At 38.3% G+C, this 18883-nt stretch overlaps 1 protein-coding gene across 2 annotated transcripts; it reads left to right on the top strand.

The window, feature by feature from the left end:
* The first annotated feature begins 8128 nt into the window (after positions 1 to 8128).
* On the top strand, positions 8129 to 18231 carry LOC132857342 (uncharacterized). Of its 2 annotated transcripts, XM_060887313.1 has the most exons (8): positions 8129 to 8699; positions 13125 to 13208; positions 13328 to 13666; positions 14095 to 14409; positions 15219 to 15368; positions 15528 to 15559; positions 16392 to 16494; positions 16601 to 18231. In XM_060887313.1, the coding sequence occupies exons 2-7, from the start codon at positions 13163 to 13165 to the stop codon at positions 16473 to 16475; spliced, it is 966 nt and encodes a 321-aa protein (XP_060743296.1). In that variant the 5' UTR covers positions 8129 to 8699; positions 13125 to 13162; the 3' UTR covers positions 16476 to 16494; positions 16601 to 18231. The 2 variants fall into 2 exon arrangements, with proteins under 2 accessions (XP_060743296.1, XP_060743298.1); XM_060887315.1 differs by lacking the exon at positions 16392 to 16494.
* Positions 18232 to 18883: the final 652 nt, after the last annotated feature.

Genomic DNA, 18883 nt, shown 5'->3' with positions numbered 1-18883 from the left:
TACTTTCCTATTGACCAAGCTGTATCTGGTGTTATACAAAATGAGGTATCGTTAATCTGACAAAGTGTCTGGTTATCATTAACAAAGACAGAAAAGTGATTGAGAGTTGTGGTGACACATGTTTTCCTGTTTGAAACTATTACTCTTGTAAAATTATTGTGGACATGCGTTAGATGGATTTCACAAGTCTCATAATTAGTTTGGGGTGCCCCACATAATGGTTGTTTTTCCAAGGTGTCACATTCACAAATCTTCTGACTTTCTGATTGCATGTACCGCATGCACATCTGAAATTTCCACAACCTTGTCTTCCCTCTGAGGGTTACGCCAGATACAATTATTGCCATAATCAATAACATAACCACGCTCAGTCATAATGTCAGAGCCTAAAATACTGTGACCATCACCAGTTCTACTTAGCCATGCTTTGTGTTTAAATTCATCTTTGCCTATTCGAAATGACATTTTATCCGTTTGTGATGCTAGAGAGATCGTTCCATCAAAACCTTCTAGTGTCAGTGTGTTTTTACCATTCTGTGGGGGATTATCTGAATGAAGAATTGTTAATGAAGCACCAGAATCCACTAACCAATCATTGCTTCGGCCTCCAACAGCAACGTTTACAATTGGTCTACCGTGTCTGTCTCTCAACAGGGGTGCTACATGTGTTATGGAGGCCTGGGAATCCTATGCTGAAGAAGATTTGGTTTGAGAGTTTTGTTTTTCCATACGAAAACGCAGTTCCTCATTCTCTTTGCTTAGCCGGTTTACTGTGGCTTGTAATTGATGCAGATCAACTTTGGAGCTTGTTCTCTGAAGGGAAAATTTACATTCCCTTGAGGTATGTCCTTCTTGGCCACATGAGTAACACCCTGTGTGGTTATCAGGGTTGAAAGGAGGTGGTCTTTCCTCTTTATCAACAACAGAGTAGCTCTCATTTTTCCAGGAAACCCTGCGACCATTATTCTGATAGGGCTTCCTAACACCTACCACTGATACAGCATGAGATTTCTTTGCATTTGTGTTATTGTTGTAAAACTGGGTCATTTTTTCAATGATATCCTTAAATTCAGATAAGTGGGTTACAAACATTGTCACAGCAGAACGGGTGGGTGTATCACATTTGCTCAGCAAAGCAGATTTAAAACTGGCATCATCCTGAGTGATGTCAGGATTACCACTGAAAGTTTTGAATGCCTCCAATAATCGCTCCGAAAATGCCACTGGATGCTCTCCTTTCCTCATGTGTACATCAGATATTTTATCCCAGTTAATGGACGTCACTCCTAGGACTTCAAGCAGGGCCTGTTTCCTCTCTAACTTATTGGCGGTCTTAGTTTTGACTTTCTGATTTAATGCTCCAGACAAAGTGTCAGGCAAACACATAATCAACAACACACACGCATCACCATCTGTGAATTTGTAAATGTCTGCATATTGCTCCAGGACTTTAAGAAAATCTAGTGGATCTTGTTTGGCAGGGTCAAATTTACCAATACTTTTAATCACAGCTTCGAGCTCATTGGGACTAAACCCTCTGACCATAGTAGACGTCATTGGTTCCTCCGCTCCTTCATTAGCACGCATAGTTGTAGTCAAGTGAACTGGAGCCATGGGGAACTTAACTGTACAGCCAGAGTATTGACTCCTGACTGACTGAGAATCTCTTTCTGAGTTCTCATCACTGTCTAACATTTCAGGAACTTGATTACTCCACATGCCACATACAGATGTCTTACTGCTGATCGGTTCAGTTGTGCCGTTTTTTATCAAAAATTGACAAGCAGACTTTGCTTCTTCTAAATCTTTGAACAATTTTTCCACAGATGAACTAAGCATGCTGTTGTTAGTTTTAAGACGTGCAATCTCACTCTGCATCCTAATCTTGTCTTCCTTCCAGATTATCTCACTAGTCTGGTAATCTCTTTTAGAGATTATCCCATCATCTAGTCTAGATTGCAGTTGCTCGTTTTCAGCCTTTAATGTATTTAAAGCCTTTCTAGTGACCTTATACGATGCAAGAACTGCCTGCAGTGCATTGGCAATCTGTCCTTTTTTGTTCTTGGGCATTTTAGGGTCATTTTCAAACTTAGAAATAGCCCACTCATACGGTTTATCAACAATGTTCTCTATTCCATCAAACATTCCCTGAGAACCGTGTTTAGCGATGTACTTAACAATCAGCTGTTCCATTTTTACAAACTCACAGCTTTCCTTAAATCTTAGTCTTACAACTATACACAATTTCTGTGACTACAGGTTGTCTAGTTTAACACTGTCACAGTACGTCGGACAAAACCACAGTACGTCGGGTTTTATTTGTTATATTTTAAAACAGTCTTAGCCACAGCACTTTTGGACTTAAAACGTTAATTTAACACTGTCACAGTACGTCGGACAAAACCACAGTACGTCGGGTTTCTTTGCGTTAAAACCTACCCGTTTACTTAACCACAGTACATGGACTTAAAACGTAAGTTTAAAACACTGTTCCAGTCTGTCAGACAACAACACACTACCTCGGGTTATTGCTTTAAACTCTACAGAGCCGCAGTGCGTCGGGCTCTTTACACTATTACTGTTTCACTTACTTTAGAAACACTTTTAGCTATAATTCAACTGCCACACTGCGTCGGGCTGATTCAGTTACTTTAGAATCTTAACAGAATTATAACAACCACACAACAAGTTTCAGTTCCTTTAGAAACCTATCAGCTTAAGCACTTTGCTTCAGTTACTTTAGAAACAACGATTCACACACAACTCTGTCACCACACTGCGTTGGGTTAATTCAGTTCCTTTAGAATCTTAAACAGAAATGTACAGGATAGGCTTAACAATAATAATAATAATAATAATAACTCCTCCTGCTTATGATCAGTAAACTCTACTCTATGTTCTATTCTACACTAAAACATTTCTTTTCTAGGTTTTTTTAAACGAGGGGGTTCCCTGAATCAAAAACAGCGTAAAAGAAGAAAATTCCGCTTTTCTTACCTTTCCCCACTTTTTTTTTTTTTTTTTTTTTTTTTTTTGGAATCCTCGCTGGGTGGCTCGCCAATGTAAGAAATAAAAAATGCGTAGTGTAAAAATAAGACGATGATGGTGAAGATCTTAATGAAGAACAAGAAGTTTATTCCAGCATAGCAGTGACAAAATACCTGACGTACTTTGGGTTCATCGGAGTCAACAAGAACCCAGAGCAAATCCTGCTCAAGCATTATATACAGTTTTCCCTTTTGGTAATTTAAATGAAGTTCCGCTTTGAATGTGTGTTGAGTGTAAGAATTGACTGTCTCCCAAATGGATGGGCTACACCTTGTTGTCTAGCTGATTGTCTTTAAATGTTAATCATGGTCACGTACACCTTGTCTTGGTATTGTTACAATTGTTATCAACCAAGTGGTCACTTTAAATGGTAATCGCGGTCACGTAGACCCTTTGTTCATGGTGATGCTTAATGTCCTGCTGCCGTGTTCCCATATTTATAATTGAATCAAGTTTATACGTTTAGAGCCCTAAACGTATTACCTTATGATACTTAAACCTTTTTAGGAATGAGCTCTTTTAGATGTGTATCTTGGAGTGGAATTTGGGTGCAATTTCTGTAATTTCTTACAATGGACTGTAATGCCTCTTGCAATTCTTCAGTGCTTAAATTTCTGTCCAAAGTACATCTGTTCTTTTTTCTGATAGTTTAGGAAAATTAAGTTTATCTAAAAAGTTATCTTGTCTTTCCAAGGTGTTTGTGTATCTTTTTAATTCTCCATGCGAGTAGTTTTCCAGGTTTTTCACCCTGATCATAGTAAGATTGCTTTAACCGTAATAAATGTGTAACTATTTTACTGCTAGTTAATTTGTTATATTGGGCTAAAATTTCCTTTTGCATTAAAGGGTCATTGCTATTAAAGAGCTATTAAAGATTTAATTTGCTTTTGTAGCTTTTCCATTTGTTTATAATATATTTTGGATTTACGGTATATCTTGTATAGCTTAGTATCTCCCTGTTATGAGAGCCATGAGGGCTCCCTCTGCTGGCCTGCTGAGGATTTGCTGCACTTTATCATCAGGACTCTAATTCCCACAATCCATTGCACCACCAACTCAGCACACCTGTTTCCTGTTTGTAATCACCTGGTCTATTTAAGCTCACACAGAATTCTCGCATGACGCAAAGTATTGTTAGCACTGTCTGCATACTGAGTGTATTACTCTGTTCCGTCTATTGCCTTGTTTTGACCCTGCTTGTTTTTCGTATTTGTGAATGTTTGCTACCTGCCCTGACCTACGCCTGGATTATTGACTACTGCTTTTGGATTTCCTTTGTTGTTGTTGTTTGCCTGGTGTTTTGACCCTTGCCTGTTTTTGGATATCGCCTAATAAACCAGCATTTGGATCTAACCTGTTTCACGTTTATGACACTCCCCTCATATAGGCTTTAAAGGCCTCCCATTTCACTGAAGCGTTCATCTGGTCTGTATTTATAACAAAATACTGGTCTATTTTATTCATTCATTCATTTTCTACCGCTTATCCGAACTACCTCGGGTCACGGGGAGCCTGTGCCTATCTCAGGCATCATCGGGCATCAAGGCAGAATACACCCTGGACGGAGTGCCAACCCATCGCAGGGCACACACACACACACACTCTCTCATTCACTCACGCAATCACACACTACGGACAATGTTCCCGAGATGGCAATCAACCTACCATGCATGTCTTTGGACCGGGGGAGGAAACCGGAGTACCCGGAGGAAACCCCCGAGGCACGGGGAGATCTGTTGTCAAAGAATGACATATTTTTACTTCACTTTTGTAACTTTAATATAAATACAAACGTTAAAAAAATTGTCATCTATTTATTGAGTTATTAATTAAATAAAAATCCACACCAAGGTTATTGATGCTGAACTGATAATGTTCCCAAAAATCGATTTTCAATCCGAGTGACTTGTCATGACACAATCATCCACCAGAGGGCGCCTGTAGACCAGTTTGGAGAATAAGTTTAGTCGTCATTCTCGGTGGCCTAGTGATTACTCTGCACTTGTGTCTTGTTATCTAAGACTTACAACCTGAAATTTTGCTCAGATTATCCTTGACTTACTCTGACCTCCTTCAGTAAAAAGCTCTCTGTGTCACTGTTGTTTTTTATATCATTCTCCTTCTGCATTCTTCTCCTTTATTCTCACTGGCAGCAAAACCAGAACTAAAAAGCTGCCAATAAAACAGACACCAAATGCAACACATCTACTAGAAGATGTTGAAGAAAAGTGTTCTTGATAACAATGTCATACAAAATTCTACAGCACAAAATAAATCTCAGTATTTCCTACAGTCCACTTGTTTGAACTTGTTTCTACTGACGGTTATTTTTATCACCAGTGGCTTTTATGATCTAAGCCTGTTTGGAAAACCTTTTCAACCCTAGATCTACCAGGTGAAGACCCTATGCACAAAGAAAACAGAAACCATCCCAGGTTGGAGCTTCAGTGAATAGATTACATTCACAAGGTCACTAAATTCACCATCTTTACAATGTCACCCACTCGTGTCCAACATAAGAAAGACATGAGGGAACATTCCAGAGTGACCATCTCAGCACCTTCATGGACCCTTTTTGGTGAGCAACAGAAGTGCATACTGTACACATTTCAGTCTTTTGATGGCCACCAAACCTTTCAACATGACCACTAACAAGCACATGTTAAACAAAGCCCACTAGAATCCCTGTGTGCCTGCTCTGTATATGGCTCTGGATCTCTGAAGATAACTTTTGTATTTTGAAAGCTTCTGGATGGGCAGAACTTCACACAGAAAAGCACTGTAATGCAAAAGCCCATAGTATACACTATGACCTTGAGGCCTAGGATTTATACCATGTGGACATAATGAATATTTGATGATCTGCTGTAAACAGTGAACACAGCACAGGAAGTGTATCAGATAAAAGATAAAAATCATCACAGTTCTCCCAGACCTTTTTGCACACTTGCACTGTAGACTCAGTAACACAATTATAGAGCACAGTTTATATACAGTTATAAAACAAATGGTTTACAGTTTATAAAATAAACAGTATTCAGTACTCAGCACATACTGAACTGGCCTGTCTACAGTACTGGAAGTACAGGTTTCTTCATCACCTTGAGGGCTGGACGATGTTGGACAGAACTATTTACCTTTAATTTGAGTATGGACAGTAAGTTTGTTCTTTGACTGACCACATCATTTACACTGGTAGTGGTAGCCTTCTTTTGACAGACACTTTTTTTGATGGCTTCCCTGCCACAAGCTCTGCCTTTCACAGTCTCCATGCACGTTGTCAGTTCTGTGACTGTAGGACTGGAGCTGTTGGCTGGGGACCTGACAAAATGATAAAGAACCCTGATACTCATGGTGCTGTTACTCATGGGTGATGACCAGGCAGAAAGGATGTAAAACCCAGAGACTGTGATGTTGACGAAGGTGCTGGAGCTGATGGGTGTTGACCCTGCGGATTTGAAGATCCAGGCCAGTTAAACCACACAGGATCATGCATGACACAAGGCCAGAAAGAAGATTCACATGCCACGAGTCAGGCTGGTGCCAGGTGCAGCTACATCTGCATGTGATACCACTGTCTCAGTTCTAGCATGTTTGTGGTGGTGAATTACTGCCTCACCGTTAACATTTCAGGCTCCTGGAACTCAATAACAGCATGTCCATGTTCCACGGGTGCTGTTGGAAGCCCTCTTGGGTTTGGCAGTGAAGGCTTTGTCACACTGATCTGCTGGAAGTGTCTCGGTGTCAGGCCCCCGGATCCGGTGGAAAGGAGACAGACCCGTCGGCAGGATAGCTTCAAATGATAGGGGTTTAATACACAAGGGAAACAAACAGACATCCACACGACACGGGGAACTAACGTAACTTAATCTAACTTAAATACACTAATGAATCCGCCCTGCCATCGGCAACGCGGCTCACATAAATACACACACAGTCAATCACAGGATGGGAAACAGGTGAGGAGACAGGGAGGAGCGGACGAAGGCGTGGCAGACACGTGACAATAATAAAAACATTCGCACGTGTCCAAAGGTCCGCGCTGATCCCTGACACTCGGTCAGTTCACTTTTGTCAGTCAAGCAGCCTGACTAAACAAATCCAAGTAATTATATGTAAATATATGTAAGTAATTAGTAGTGAAATATTGTTGTTGTTTTTTTCTCATTTACAACCGATTGTTCGCGCCGTGATTAAGACTATGTTTTGGCCAGTTGACTGTTTTTCCTGTCAGCACTCAGGTAACAGTAGGAAGTGAAGGTGTAGATGTGACCTCTACAGTGTGTACTGCAGGCTCGCATCCTAAAACTAATGAAACTGCAGAATCGGGCACTTTGGAGTGTGTGTTGAAGATGTTAGAAAGGGGGCTCGAACACACAACCTTACCTGCTCCAAAACCCTGAGTCAGGCTGGTGGGGTTATGAGATCTCTATTAAAATAAGAATGCATTGTTAGATTATCTTTTTTTTATGAGATTTAACTTTAAAGTTAAGTGTCTTTGAGTCATTGTTATTCAGTACACTGTTGTTTGGATCTGAGATGAAGTTTCATCTACAAATGAATGGTGTTTAAGGCACCATTGACTGCAGTGGTCCTGATCAACCTGCTGTTCTTTCCTTCCCTGTGAGTGGGAAACATTCTGTTGCACAAAATTCCAAATAACAGTTGGTCTGAGTCCAGTGTGTATTATCTCTGTAGTCAAAATTTGTGAAGTTCAGGGAAGAGGATGGAACTGGTATAAATAATATCTTTACTGGATTTTTGTTTTGAGTTTTTCTTTTCTCTTATTTATTTATTTCTGTATTAAAGTTTTTTTTCTCTTCTCTAATAAATTTTTTTTATATTAATGTTACACTTTGTACATTCAAGATGAAGTGATGAACTTCACAAAATTTAGTTTTTATCATTTTTGTTTAAATATCTAAAAATGTAGAGGAACTTTTCTTTGAGTACTTATTTAGGGAGAAAGTGTCAACGTGGCACATCCAGGTGTTTCTCATCATACGATATGTGTTGGCCTCACTTTCACTGCACGTGTCTGGTGGACGCATGCGCTCTGAGATCCTTCCTGTAAAAACTCTGTGTATATCAGAGTTGGAGGAGCCTCTACCCTGTTCGATCTGATGATATCTCTATATTAACAGATTAAAAGTACCAGATCATCACTGTGTGGTTCTTGAGGGTGACGGTGTTCGTTCCAGACATGCTACATTAGGACTTGTTAGGACCAGATTTCCGGTCCATCCACTACAGGGTGCGGCGCTGATACTTTAACCGTGTTTCTGTAAAGAACATCTGGATTAAATAACATGCTTTAGTGAATAAAGTGTGTTTACAGCTGGATTAACCGCAGTTTTACAAACCAGGACGGACACCGACATAAGAACAGATTTAATCGTTTTTTAACTTTATAATCCTCAGAATGTTCAGACCAGACAACTGGACCAGGCCTGAAGACCTTCTGTCTGTAGTCACTGTTTAATGTTGGAGATTCTACAGACAAGAAACTTCACAGAATCTTTAAGTGATCAGACTAAAATAAAGAGAAAGTAAAAGCTTCCTACAGTCAGGAGGATGATGATGTAATATGACACTAAACAGATGGCAGCAGGACATTAAATTCACACTGGAAATGTTCTTCTGTCTCTGAGGTAAAGCTGAGTTTGGAATTCTTCTCTCTCACTATTTTTGTTATTTCATTTGCTGTGTATTTTGCTGATTTCTGTAAACAGTGTAACGACGTGGTGACGTGGCAGAATGACGTCATCACGCATGCAGTAACCGTAATACAAATGATAAGAGTGTCATAATTTTTTTTTGTCATAATGTCAGCAACCATTTTCTCTGTGGGACAAAACTCCAAAATTACCTTACCATCATTTACAATTTCCCTTATAAAGTGGTACTTGATGTCAATGTGTTTGCACCTTTGCCTACAGATTGGGTTTCTGGCTCTTGCTATGGTACCTTGGTTGTCCTCATACACTTTTGGTTGTGTATATTAGTATGTGTCCATACACTTAAGTAGCTGTTTCAAGTAGATAGATTCCTGCATGGCTGACACTAAGGACATGTACTCCGCTTCACAAGTAGATAATGCCACTGTAGATTGTTTTCTGGTTTTCCAGGAAATCAAAGAACTTCCTTTACTTAGATTAACACAACATCCTGAGGTACTACGTCTGTCATTTTGTATCTGACGCCCAGTCAGCATCACTATATACTGTAAGACCTAGTTTCTCTGTGTCATTTCTTCTGAAGCATAGTTCCTGTGTTGTTGTACCTTTAAGGTATCTGAACACATGTTTTACTGTGTTCCAGTGTTGTTCTGTTGGTTCAGCAAAATGTTGAGATAGTCTACTGACAACAAAACTTAAATCTGGTCGTGTGCAAGTGGACAAATAGATTAAACTTCCCACTGCCTCCCTGAACTTCTTTTTCTCTTTCAATTTTTCTGCATCTTCTGAATAATCCAGCTTAATCTAGTATTTTGCACACATATCTCTCCTGTGACATTTTGACTAGACCATCTGTTTGTTCAAAATCTATGCCTAGGAAAGGCATAAATCTATGCCTGTTTCAACTTTCCCATGTCTTTCATTTTGAACCTTTCAGTTAGCATTTGCTTTACATCTTTTAGACTCAGGATAAGACTGGTTAGTCCATCACTCATGGTTTCTCCTGCATCTCTCAGGGCTGTAATGATGTTCTCTGCTCTTATTAAGTAGTCGGTAACACTCTCGTTGTCCATCATGTGTAGCTGGTTTAACGATGTGTACATATTTATTATGCGTGGCTTACTTTTTCCTGAATAATGCTCTTTCAGTATTTTCAGGGCTTTCCGGCCATCATCAGCAGCTTCGTGTCTTATCAGTGATAGGCTTTTGTCATCTATCAGTCTTATTAACTCAGCCTAGCAATCAGCTTTTTTCCGTCTGTCTTCGGCTAGCTCTTCTGCGTTAACATCAGTGGGCTCATGCAAAATAGTCTGTTTTAGCTTTAGAGTATGTAAATAGCCTAGGAATCTTGTTTCCCCAAAGGTCATATTTACTGTATCTTCGCATCCTTCAAACAAAAGCTGTGGTACCAGACCTCCCGTCGTCCTAATTGCCATTTTGTAAACTCTCTGACTTTCATTAATGTGCTTTCTTCGTTAAGCTTAATAACGCGTAATACGTCGTGTAACAGACTTACTCAAGACGTTCGCTTGTTTCCTCTCCTGGGCCCATAACCTGTTGAATACGCAGTTTTACTGATTACTCGTGTGGAAAACAAACAAACCTTGCACAACACACTTTTATCACTTCAGCATCCGCTGTTTTTATTATCTCACATGGCAGAAGAACATTCCTGGACTTGATACAACATAAACAACGTAACGACTTGATGACGTAGCAGAATGATGTCATCACGCATAACCGTAATACAAATGATAAGAGTGCATTTACTTTAACATTTCTGTTGGAAAATAACTTGCCATTGTTTTGCAAAGAAACGTAAGTGATGAAATATGATCAATATCAGTGTAATACTGAGACAGTTTAGTGTATAACTCTGTTATACCAGTGTTATTGACATGTAATCATTAAACAAGATGATTACATGTCAATAACACTGGTATAACAGAATTATACATTATTATAACATTATAACATTATTATTTTGTGATTTATTTCTTACTGCTGTGACTGGGGGAAAGAGACAGAACCTTTCTGATGTGATAAAGAGAATTTATTGATTTTCAACAACTTTACATAAGCTTTAACTTTTCTACTTCAATATCCCAAGATTTGCATAAACAACGCTGCACTACTTAAGATGTGGTCTGGAATAAAAGATCCCCATTTAAATTCTGTTTCCAGTGACATCACTAACTCATATTGTGGGTTACGTTTATCTAAATCTGTGGTCTGTTCTGTCAGTAGTTTAATGTTCTAAACCAGAGGTATTCAACTAAAATTTAAAGAGGTCCAGTAAGAGAAAATTTCTTGAAGCGAAGGTCCGGAAGATCATAAAGTCTCACTAGTTAGTGTGATATATATTTATGTAGCCTAGTAGTTGTATCAACATCTGCAAGCAATCAATACCTGTGTAAGGACTCCGCCCGGACTCTGGCCACGTGCATCTGTTTATGTTTCTCGTCACGTGTCTGCCCCGCCTTCGTCTGCTCCTCCCTGTCATCACACCTGATCCTTATTGTGTCATTGTCTTCTTGTATTTAACTGTGCCGCCTTGCTTCGTGCAGCGCGGCATCTACTGTGATTTGTCCTGTCTAGTCTGCGTCCTGTTTCATGTTTTCAGTTATTAAACCCTATATTGATTTATGCTATCCTGCGTTTGGGTCCGCTCTGTTTCCCGCCGTTACACCTGACTGTCAAATCACATAAATTCAGTACAATTCAAAAACTAAATATTTATTGTCACGTAACATAGAACTGAACATATGTATGATTGTAGATATGTATAACGTTCTCTCATTAAATAAATAAAAGTAAGGCTACATTTCAAAATAAGAGAAAATAAATAAAATGTGAAAATTGTGTATCTTTAAATAAAGTGCTTAACTTTCCCTTTTATATCTCAGTGAGAGAACTTGTGAGAACTCAGTGAGGCTTGGCAGGATGTTAAACCTGGGCTTGAATGGAGTCAGGGCCGCTCTCATACACATGTGGAGGTGCTCATTAGTGACCCTGGAACAGTATTTAGTTTGGATTATGTTCATTGTAGAGAAAGCTGCCTCGTAGTTGTATGTAGAGCCAAACATGGTCAGGATGTATAGGGCTACTTTCCTCAGACCTGGGAAATCTGTCTTAGGGACGCTGTCTTCAGATTTGAGTGGATATGTTTGTTCAAAACCTTTATGTTTTGTCTCATAATGTCTCACATTGTCACTTTTAATAAGTGTCACAGTTTCTAAACATATGAGACACACTGGTTTAGTGTGAAGTGTGAAGTATGAACAAAAATGAGTCTGTCCATTCTGTATTAAATGTTTTCGCTGTCCACTTTTCTTTTTTTGTAGAGCACCATTTGTTCTTTATTCTCCCTTTCTCCATCTCACTCGTCTGTTTCTCTCCCTTTCTCCGCCTCACTCGTCTGTTTCTCTCCCTTTCTCCGTCTCACTCGTCTGTTTCTCTCCTTTCTCCGTCTCACTCCTCTGTTTCTCTCCCTTTCTCCGTCTCACTCTTCTGTTTCTCTCCCTTTCTCCATCTCACTCGTCTGTTTCTCTCCCTTTGTTTTCTACATGTATCGCTATCTTTCTTTCATGTGTAACTTTACTCTAATTCTCTCTCATCTGTCTTGCACGGTTGAGTTGCAGTGTTTACTTCAGGAATGCCTAAACATCCACCTAATAGTGAATAATAGTGAATAAATATCACAAACTTTACAACTAACTCTGTACAAATTCACGTGTTTGTATAAAAGCTGATGATTTCCTTCTTTCTACATGAATGATTGTGTACACGTGTTATACTCAGTCACGTGTTCATACGTGAACTGAAAGGTAGATTTCTGTGTATAAAGTAAATCAGTATAAATGGTGTAATGTAGTGATAGAGCAGGATTTTTAGCTCCTAGCATTGTTTAGTGAAGGCTGATTAGATTTAGTTCTCAGCAGTTAGTTCAGGTTGTTTATGATGTAACGAGTCTCTTATTAATCTGATACTCAGTAAAAACACTAAAACTCGTATCCTGATCCCTGTACAGTGTTTAGCAGACGCTCTTATCCAGAACAACCAACATTTATCTCATCATACAAATGAGCAGTTGAGGGTTAAGTGTCATGATCAAACATAAAGCAAAGACATCTTGATATTACTGGGATTTAAACCCATGACCTTCTGATCAGTAGGCCATGTCTTACCCACTGAGGTCACACTATACAGGTCAACACAGTATATTTACAAGGATTTTAATCTGCCTGAAAAATGAAACCAGTGAAATTAAGAGACTTTTGTAAATATTTGGATTCACTGAAGAGTTAAACACATGCTAACTGCTATAGAAGTGTGTGTGACATCAGTCAGCTGTTCTGTCACTTTTATTTATAACGTGTCTCTGTTTGTTTGTTTCAGAAAATCTGCCAACACTCCACAAGAGTCTTCCAGACATCATGTCCCTCCTTTATATTTCCATCTTATGGGTCTGTGCCTGTGTGGGTGAGTGACCAGGTTCTACAACACCAACAAGACAGAAGTGTCCTTCTATTGAATCAAATATCACAACAATGTTTTGTCAAATGTTACAAATCCTGTAGATTGTAATGTTTCTCCCACAGACAGTGCAGAATCTCTGGTTACTGTATCAGCTCCAGTGGGTTCCACAGTCATCCTGCCGTGTAAACTGCCTGAAGACTTCAAACAAACATCACTTATTAGGTGGCATATCAATAATGACTTTGTGTTTGAGAGAAACAGTGATGGTGCATATTCAGGTAAAGGATATGAAGGACGTGTGGATGTTCCTGAGGACGAGCTGCGTAAAGGAAACTGTTCCCTGGTGTTGAAGAACGTCAGATTTACTGATGACAAAATCTACAAATCCTTTATAGTGGTACATGTGGTCATTAATAACAATGTGGAAGTGAAACAAACGAATGTTAAGCTCTCAGTCTATGGTGAGTAAAGTGTTCAGTGTAAAATATTGACTAATTATAGAAGTCACAGTGTCTCAGATAACAGACCTGGAAATAAGGAACAATAACAACATCTATTATAGAGAGGAATCAATACTTTATTTAGAGTTAACAGATGATGTGTTAGAAAAATACACAAATACAGACATAAATAAGACACAGACAATATTTTATTTGTAGAAAGTTTGTCAGAAAGGTTCAGAGGTCATCTGGGTGAGATTAGAGATGTTCATCAGGACTGAGATCCTGCAGCAACAATTAAATAACTTTTACTTTCATGTGGACAAGAACAAGTGATCAGATATGAAGCTCACAGGACAACAAAAACAATCAGTTTCTATAAAAGAAATAAAAATATAAAGTTCCTAACATCAGATCATTTCCTAAAAGGTTTTTCTGTGTCTCTGAAGGTCTTCAGATATCAGCTCCAGTGGGTTCCACAGCTGTCCTGCCGTGTGATTGGAGTCATCTGTCCACCAAAACACCTGACGTTAAGTGGTTTATTGATTCTGAGACTGTGTTTGAGCGAAAGGGTAAAGATTCATATCAGGGTGAAGGATATGAGGGTCGTGTGGACGTTCCTGAGGACGAGCTGCTTAAAGGAAACTGTTCCCTGGTGATGAAGAACATCAGTGTTAATGATACAAGAATCTACAGCAGCTCCATGATAATTACAGACACACAGGAATCTGTCTTGGTCCAGAAGGTTAAACTGTCAGTTGTTGGTAAGTGGATTTATCTCAGACGATACTGAGTACGACACATATCAGTACACAAAGTTTAAAATGTCTGGAAAGTTACTGAGTGACTTGAGCAGCATGTTTCCTGTAGATGTCAGTGTTTTTCAGTCCTGGTTGAGAGAGAACTACACAGTTTAATGTTCCCACAGATCATTCTAAAGCTTTTCATGGCTGTGTTAGACTGAGTGAGGAGAACACACACCTCCTGTCCTGTATTTCACTACTGTTTCAGCACACACTCAGTCACTTCCTCTCAATAATCAACACTCAATCCTCATCTAAGAGCCTTGTGATCTGATAAAGTACTGAAATGGTTCTTAACCAATAACTCTGATCTGACATTGATAAAATATCTTCACTTTCCATTTCCAGTTGATTAAAACATTATAAATGTAGAATAAATGAAAGTGATCCAGTGTTTGTGATCCTTTCACTCTGAACAGGGTTTCATGGAAAAAGCAGTACATTAGGATGGAAAAAGGAACCTGGTTAGATTTTAATGACATGACAAGGGGGTGTGTCTAAAGTACAGGGCTTTTCTTAATCTGGTGTGAGCTCCAGTTCTAAACATCTCTTATTGTTCCTGGATAAACTTTAATAAAACACTTCATATTATTATAGCAGCACAACACTGATTATTATTTAAGGATCAGTGATGACATCATCTGCATGTATGGCTGAAAAACACTGAACAATATCAGTAAATGTAGTCTGATGTTTGATAGATTTTCTTTGAGGACACGTTTTCCTCAGCGCTGTACTGATATCTCTGTGTGGTTTAATGTGTGTTTTAGAGGACAGTGTTAATGAGGGAGGATCTTTATCTGAGGATTCAGACTTACACCAGACTGGAGGGATCATTTGGATTATTTTATATGTTGGGATCGTAATCTTCATCATCTTTGTCATCATCTGTGTGTGTGTGTACTACAGAAGTGTGAAAGGTAAAACTGGTTAAAATTGTAGGTTTAATGTCTGAAAGAATCAGAGAGAATTTTTGTGGTAATTGTGTTTAACATGTGTCTAAATTTATTGTCTAATATTATAATTTTGAAATATTTATTTTATGTTTCTGAAAACGGAAAATCATCACCTATCATCAGGTCTCAGACGTGCCACTGACTCCACTGAACAGGTACGAAAACATATAAATAAAAATAAATAAATAAAATTTTAACGACTTTTTTCTGGTATAAAAACATCATTGGGTTTTGGTTGTAGTTCAGGTGGGGAGTTTACAGAAACATGGCAACCCTCCCTGCCTACTTTGTGTCACTGTCATTTTAAAGGTACATTAGACAAGATCAGAAACTTTGGTCAGAAGAAGCCTCAAAGTTTTTTATTTAAACTTTATACTTCTGGTCATTCTGTGGTACTTTATTTTCTGTGTTATTTTTATTTCCTTTTCATGGAGCAGTTTTTTTGAGCACAGAGAATGATCTTGATGTGCAGGTGAAAGTTCAGACTGAGATGGAGGGAAGGGGCTCTGTGGGATTTCTATAAATGACTGAGACGAGATTCAAACACAAACAAACCTGTTTCAGTCACATAATACACTCGTGTTGAGGTCATGACTTACATCAGTATTATTTATTCACTATGTTCCAGGTTCTATGTGTTAGGAACAAAGAGAAAAAACTGGACTTTTACATTAAAGTAAAAACATTGTCCTGTTTTTTTCAGTCACCATCACACACTCAGTCTGAAGTGTTCTGACTCTTACACTAATATTATTTATTTATAGCATTTATTATCAGTTATTAATCTAATATGAAGCCACAATAATAAGCCAAGTGTTTAAGGGGATTAAATTAGAAATGTGACAAGAAAAGTGTGAAATATTTTAATAAATGTAAGTGAACAGAATTCAGTAAACAGAACAGTGCAGTTAATGTCAAAGTTTAGACAATAAACAGAAAAAAACTCTTCAGTGTTTCTTCATCATCTGAATCTGAATCTCTCTACAGGATGGAAACAGACATCATCACAGTGTTCAGAACAACACAACGTCCGACAGTGTGACGTACACAGCAGTCAACACACAACCATAGAGTTAATGACCAACACAAGGTGGCACCAATTATTTATCTCTTTTCTTTAGAGATGAACTTTGGCATTTTTTACATGGTATAAAGTTGTTATTTTCACCACCTTCTCCTCTCCTTTCCTCTCTCAGATGGTCTGCTCTGATCTCATCATGGATTTCAGATCATCTTAAACTTCATCCCTGAGCCACTGAGCTGATGTTCATCTCTGGAGCTTCATCACCATGTCAGGATCTTCTGATTTACTGCAGAACTCTCAGATCACACATCATGGACCATCAGTTACTCTTCTATCTAACCTGACTTGGTCTTGGTCATGTGATGTTACACTAAATAATGAACTGTGAACAGCTTTAATTTTTACATTTATATTTTTCCACTACTATTTTTATTAGATTTTTTCCACATCAAGACAAAAGCGAAACCCTACAAGGAATTAAATATCAAAATGAACAATTACAATTGGAACATAAAATAAATAAATAAGTACAATAAAAAATATAAAAAAAGATTACATAAAAATACACTTAAATTAGATAATATTTTGATAATACAGTAATAACTGCAGCAATTCAGTGTTCTTTAACCTTGTTTTTCTCCCAAATTATTCTGTTGTCAAGTCCACTTGATCACAGAAGTGTAGAAAGTTAGTCCAGATTTTATAAAATTAATTTAACTTCCCTTTGATAACAAATGTCAGTTTTCCCAAAGCAAGGTTTAAGGACATTTCCTTGATCCATTGGTTAGAAGAGGGTCTTTGAGAGTCTTTCCACTTTAATGCAATAATACATTTGGCCTGTAGCAAACTAAAGTCTATTAGTTTACGTTTTCTTGCATTTACGACCAAATTTATTGGGTATAGATGGAATACACACAGTTTCGGGTCAAGAGGAACATTATCTCCAATTAACTGACCAATCATAGTAAGAATTTCCTTCCAAAATATTTGAAGCTCTTTACTTTCCCATACACAGTGGAAAAGTGACCAGTTTCATCTTTACACTTTGTACAGTTGTCAGAGATATTGGGATTGAACCTATTTCATTTTACAGGGATAATGTACTGTATGTCCTTAAAAGCCATTTGTATTGCAGTAGTTTGCACCTTGTGTTAATGCTCTGGGCTTGAGCCAATAGTATTAAAGTGTATTAAAGTATTAAAGTGTGGTTTTCCTGATTGACAATAAGGTTCTGAGCAGGTTTTCATTTGAGAGTGTACAAAGCTCCTGAGCTGCAGATATTTAAAGTAGTGTTTCTGAAGGAGACCATATTTTCTCACCAGTTGTTGAAATGACATAATATACCTTCTCCGTATAAATCTTTTACTTGGCAAATTCCTTTATACGTCCAGTTTTTAAATCCCATATCGCTTCTGCCAGGTGTGGGAAAATAATTTTAAGTCATTGTTTTATTTCCTTTTAGTTCTAGCATATTTTTGTGGATCATGTAGAAGCCAAATCCAGTTACAATGCTAGTTAGATTCAAACTTTACATTAGACTTGTGGTTCCTGTATCTCATTAATAGTAAAGGACAGGGGCAAGGTAACTCAGGGTATCATCTGTCTCTTTGTGCCATTTGTCCCGTTGTTTAAGGTGGCCATTTGATTCAAGGTCTGAGTCAAGAATGAATGCCAAGCATTAGAGGTGAACTGGTTCCTATGATAATGAAGGGGTCTGAGAAAGACTGTTATGTGAATGTATTATACAGATATTGTATTTTTAAGAAAATAATTTTTGGTATTTTTTTTAAGTGTTTTAATTGAGGAAGAATAAAGATACGTCTGTAGTGAGACTGGCATTTCACTTTTTTCCATATCTACCCATATTGGTGAGGGGTCAGTATTGTTGAAATAATACATAGCTGTACAGAGTTGGGCTGCACAATAATAAAGTTTAATATTTAGCACTCTAAGTCCTCCCCGGTCATGTGGTAGATATAGTAGGGACTAACGTAATCGAGGGCGTTTATTATTCCAAATAAATCTAGTAAATATTTTCTTGAGTGTAGGTAAAAAGGGATGTGGTAGCTAGGGATGTGGTAGCTCAGTGGTTAAGGTGTTGGGCTACTGATCGGAAGGTCAGGGGTTCGAACCCCAGGTCCACCAAGCTGCCACTGCTGGGCCCCTGAGCAAGGCCCTTAACCCTCAGTTGCTCAGTTGTAAGTCACTCTGGATAAGGGTGTCTGCTAAATGTTGTAAATGTAAATGTAAAAATGTAGCAGTTAGTGGAAGTGGGATTGACTGGAAAAGGTATAAAAACTTAAGTAGAATTGACATTTTTATAATATTAATGCGTCCTATCATAAAAATCGGTAGTGTATTCCAACTCTCAAGTGACCTAATGGTTAGGTTGAGACTCCTAATCCTAAGGTTATGGGTTCGAGTCTCGGGCCAGCCACGACTGAGGTGCCCTTGA

Source organism: Tachysurus vachellii, chromosome 14 (assembly GCF_030014155.1).
Source record: "Tachysurus vachellii isolate PV-2020 chromosome 14, HZAU_Pvac_v1, whole genome shotgun sequence".
Classification (NCBI taxonomy): Eukaryota; Metazoa; Chordata; class Actinopteri; order Siluriformes; family Bagridae; genus Tachysurus; species Tachysurus vachellii.
The sequence above is the reverse complement of the archived record's forward strand: the minus strand, read 5'-3'. Positions and strand labels throughout refer to the sequence as shown.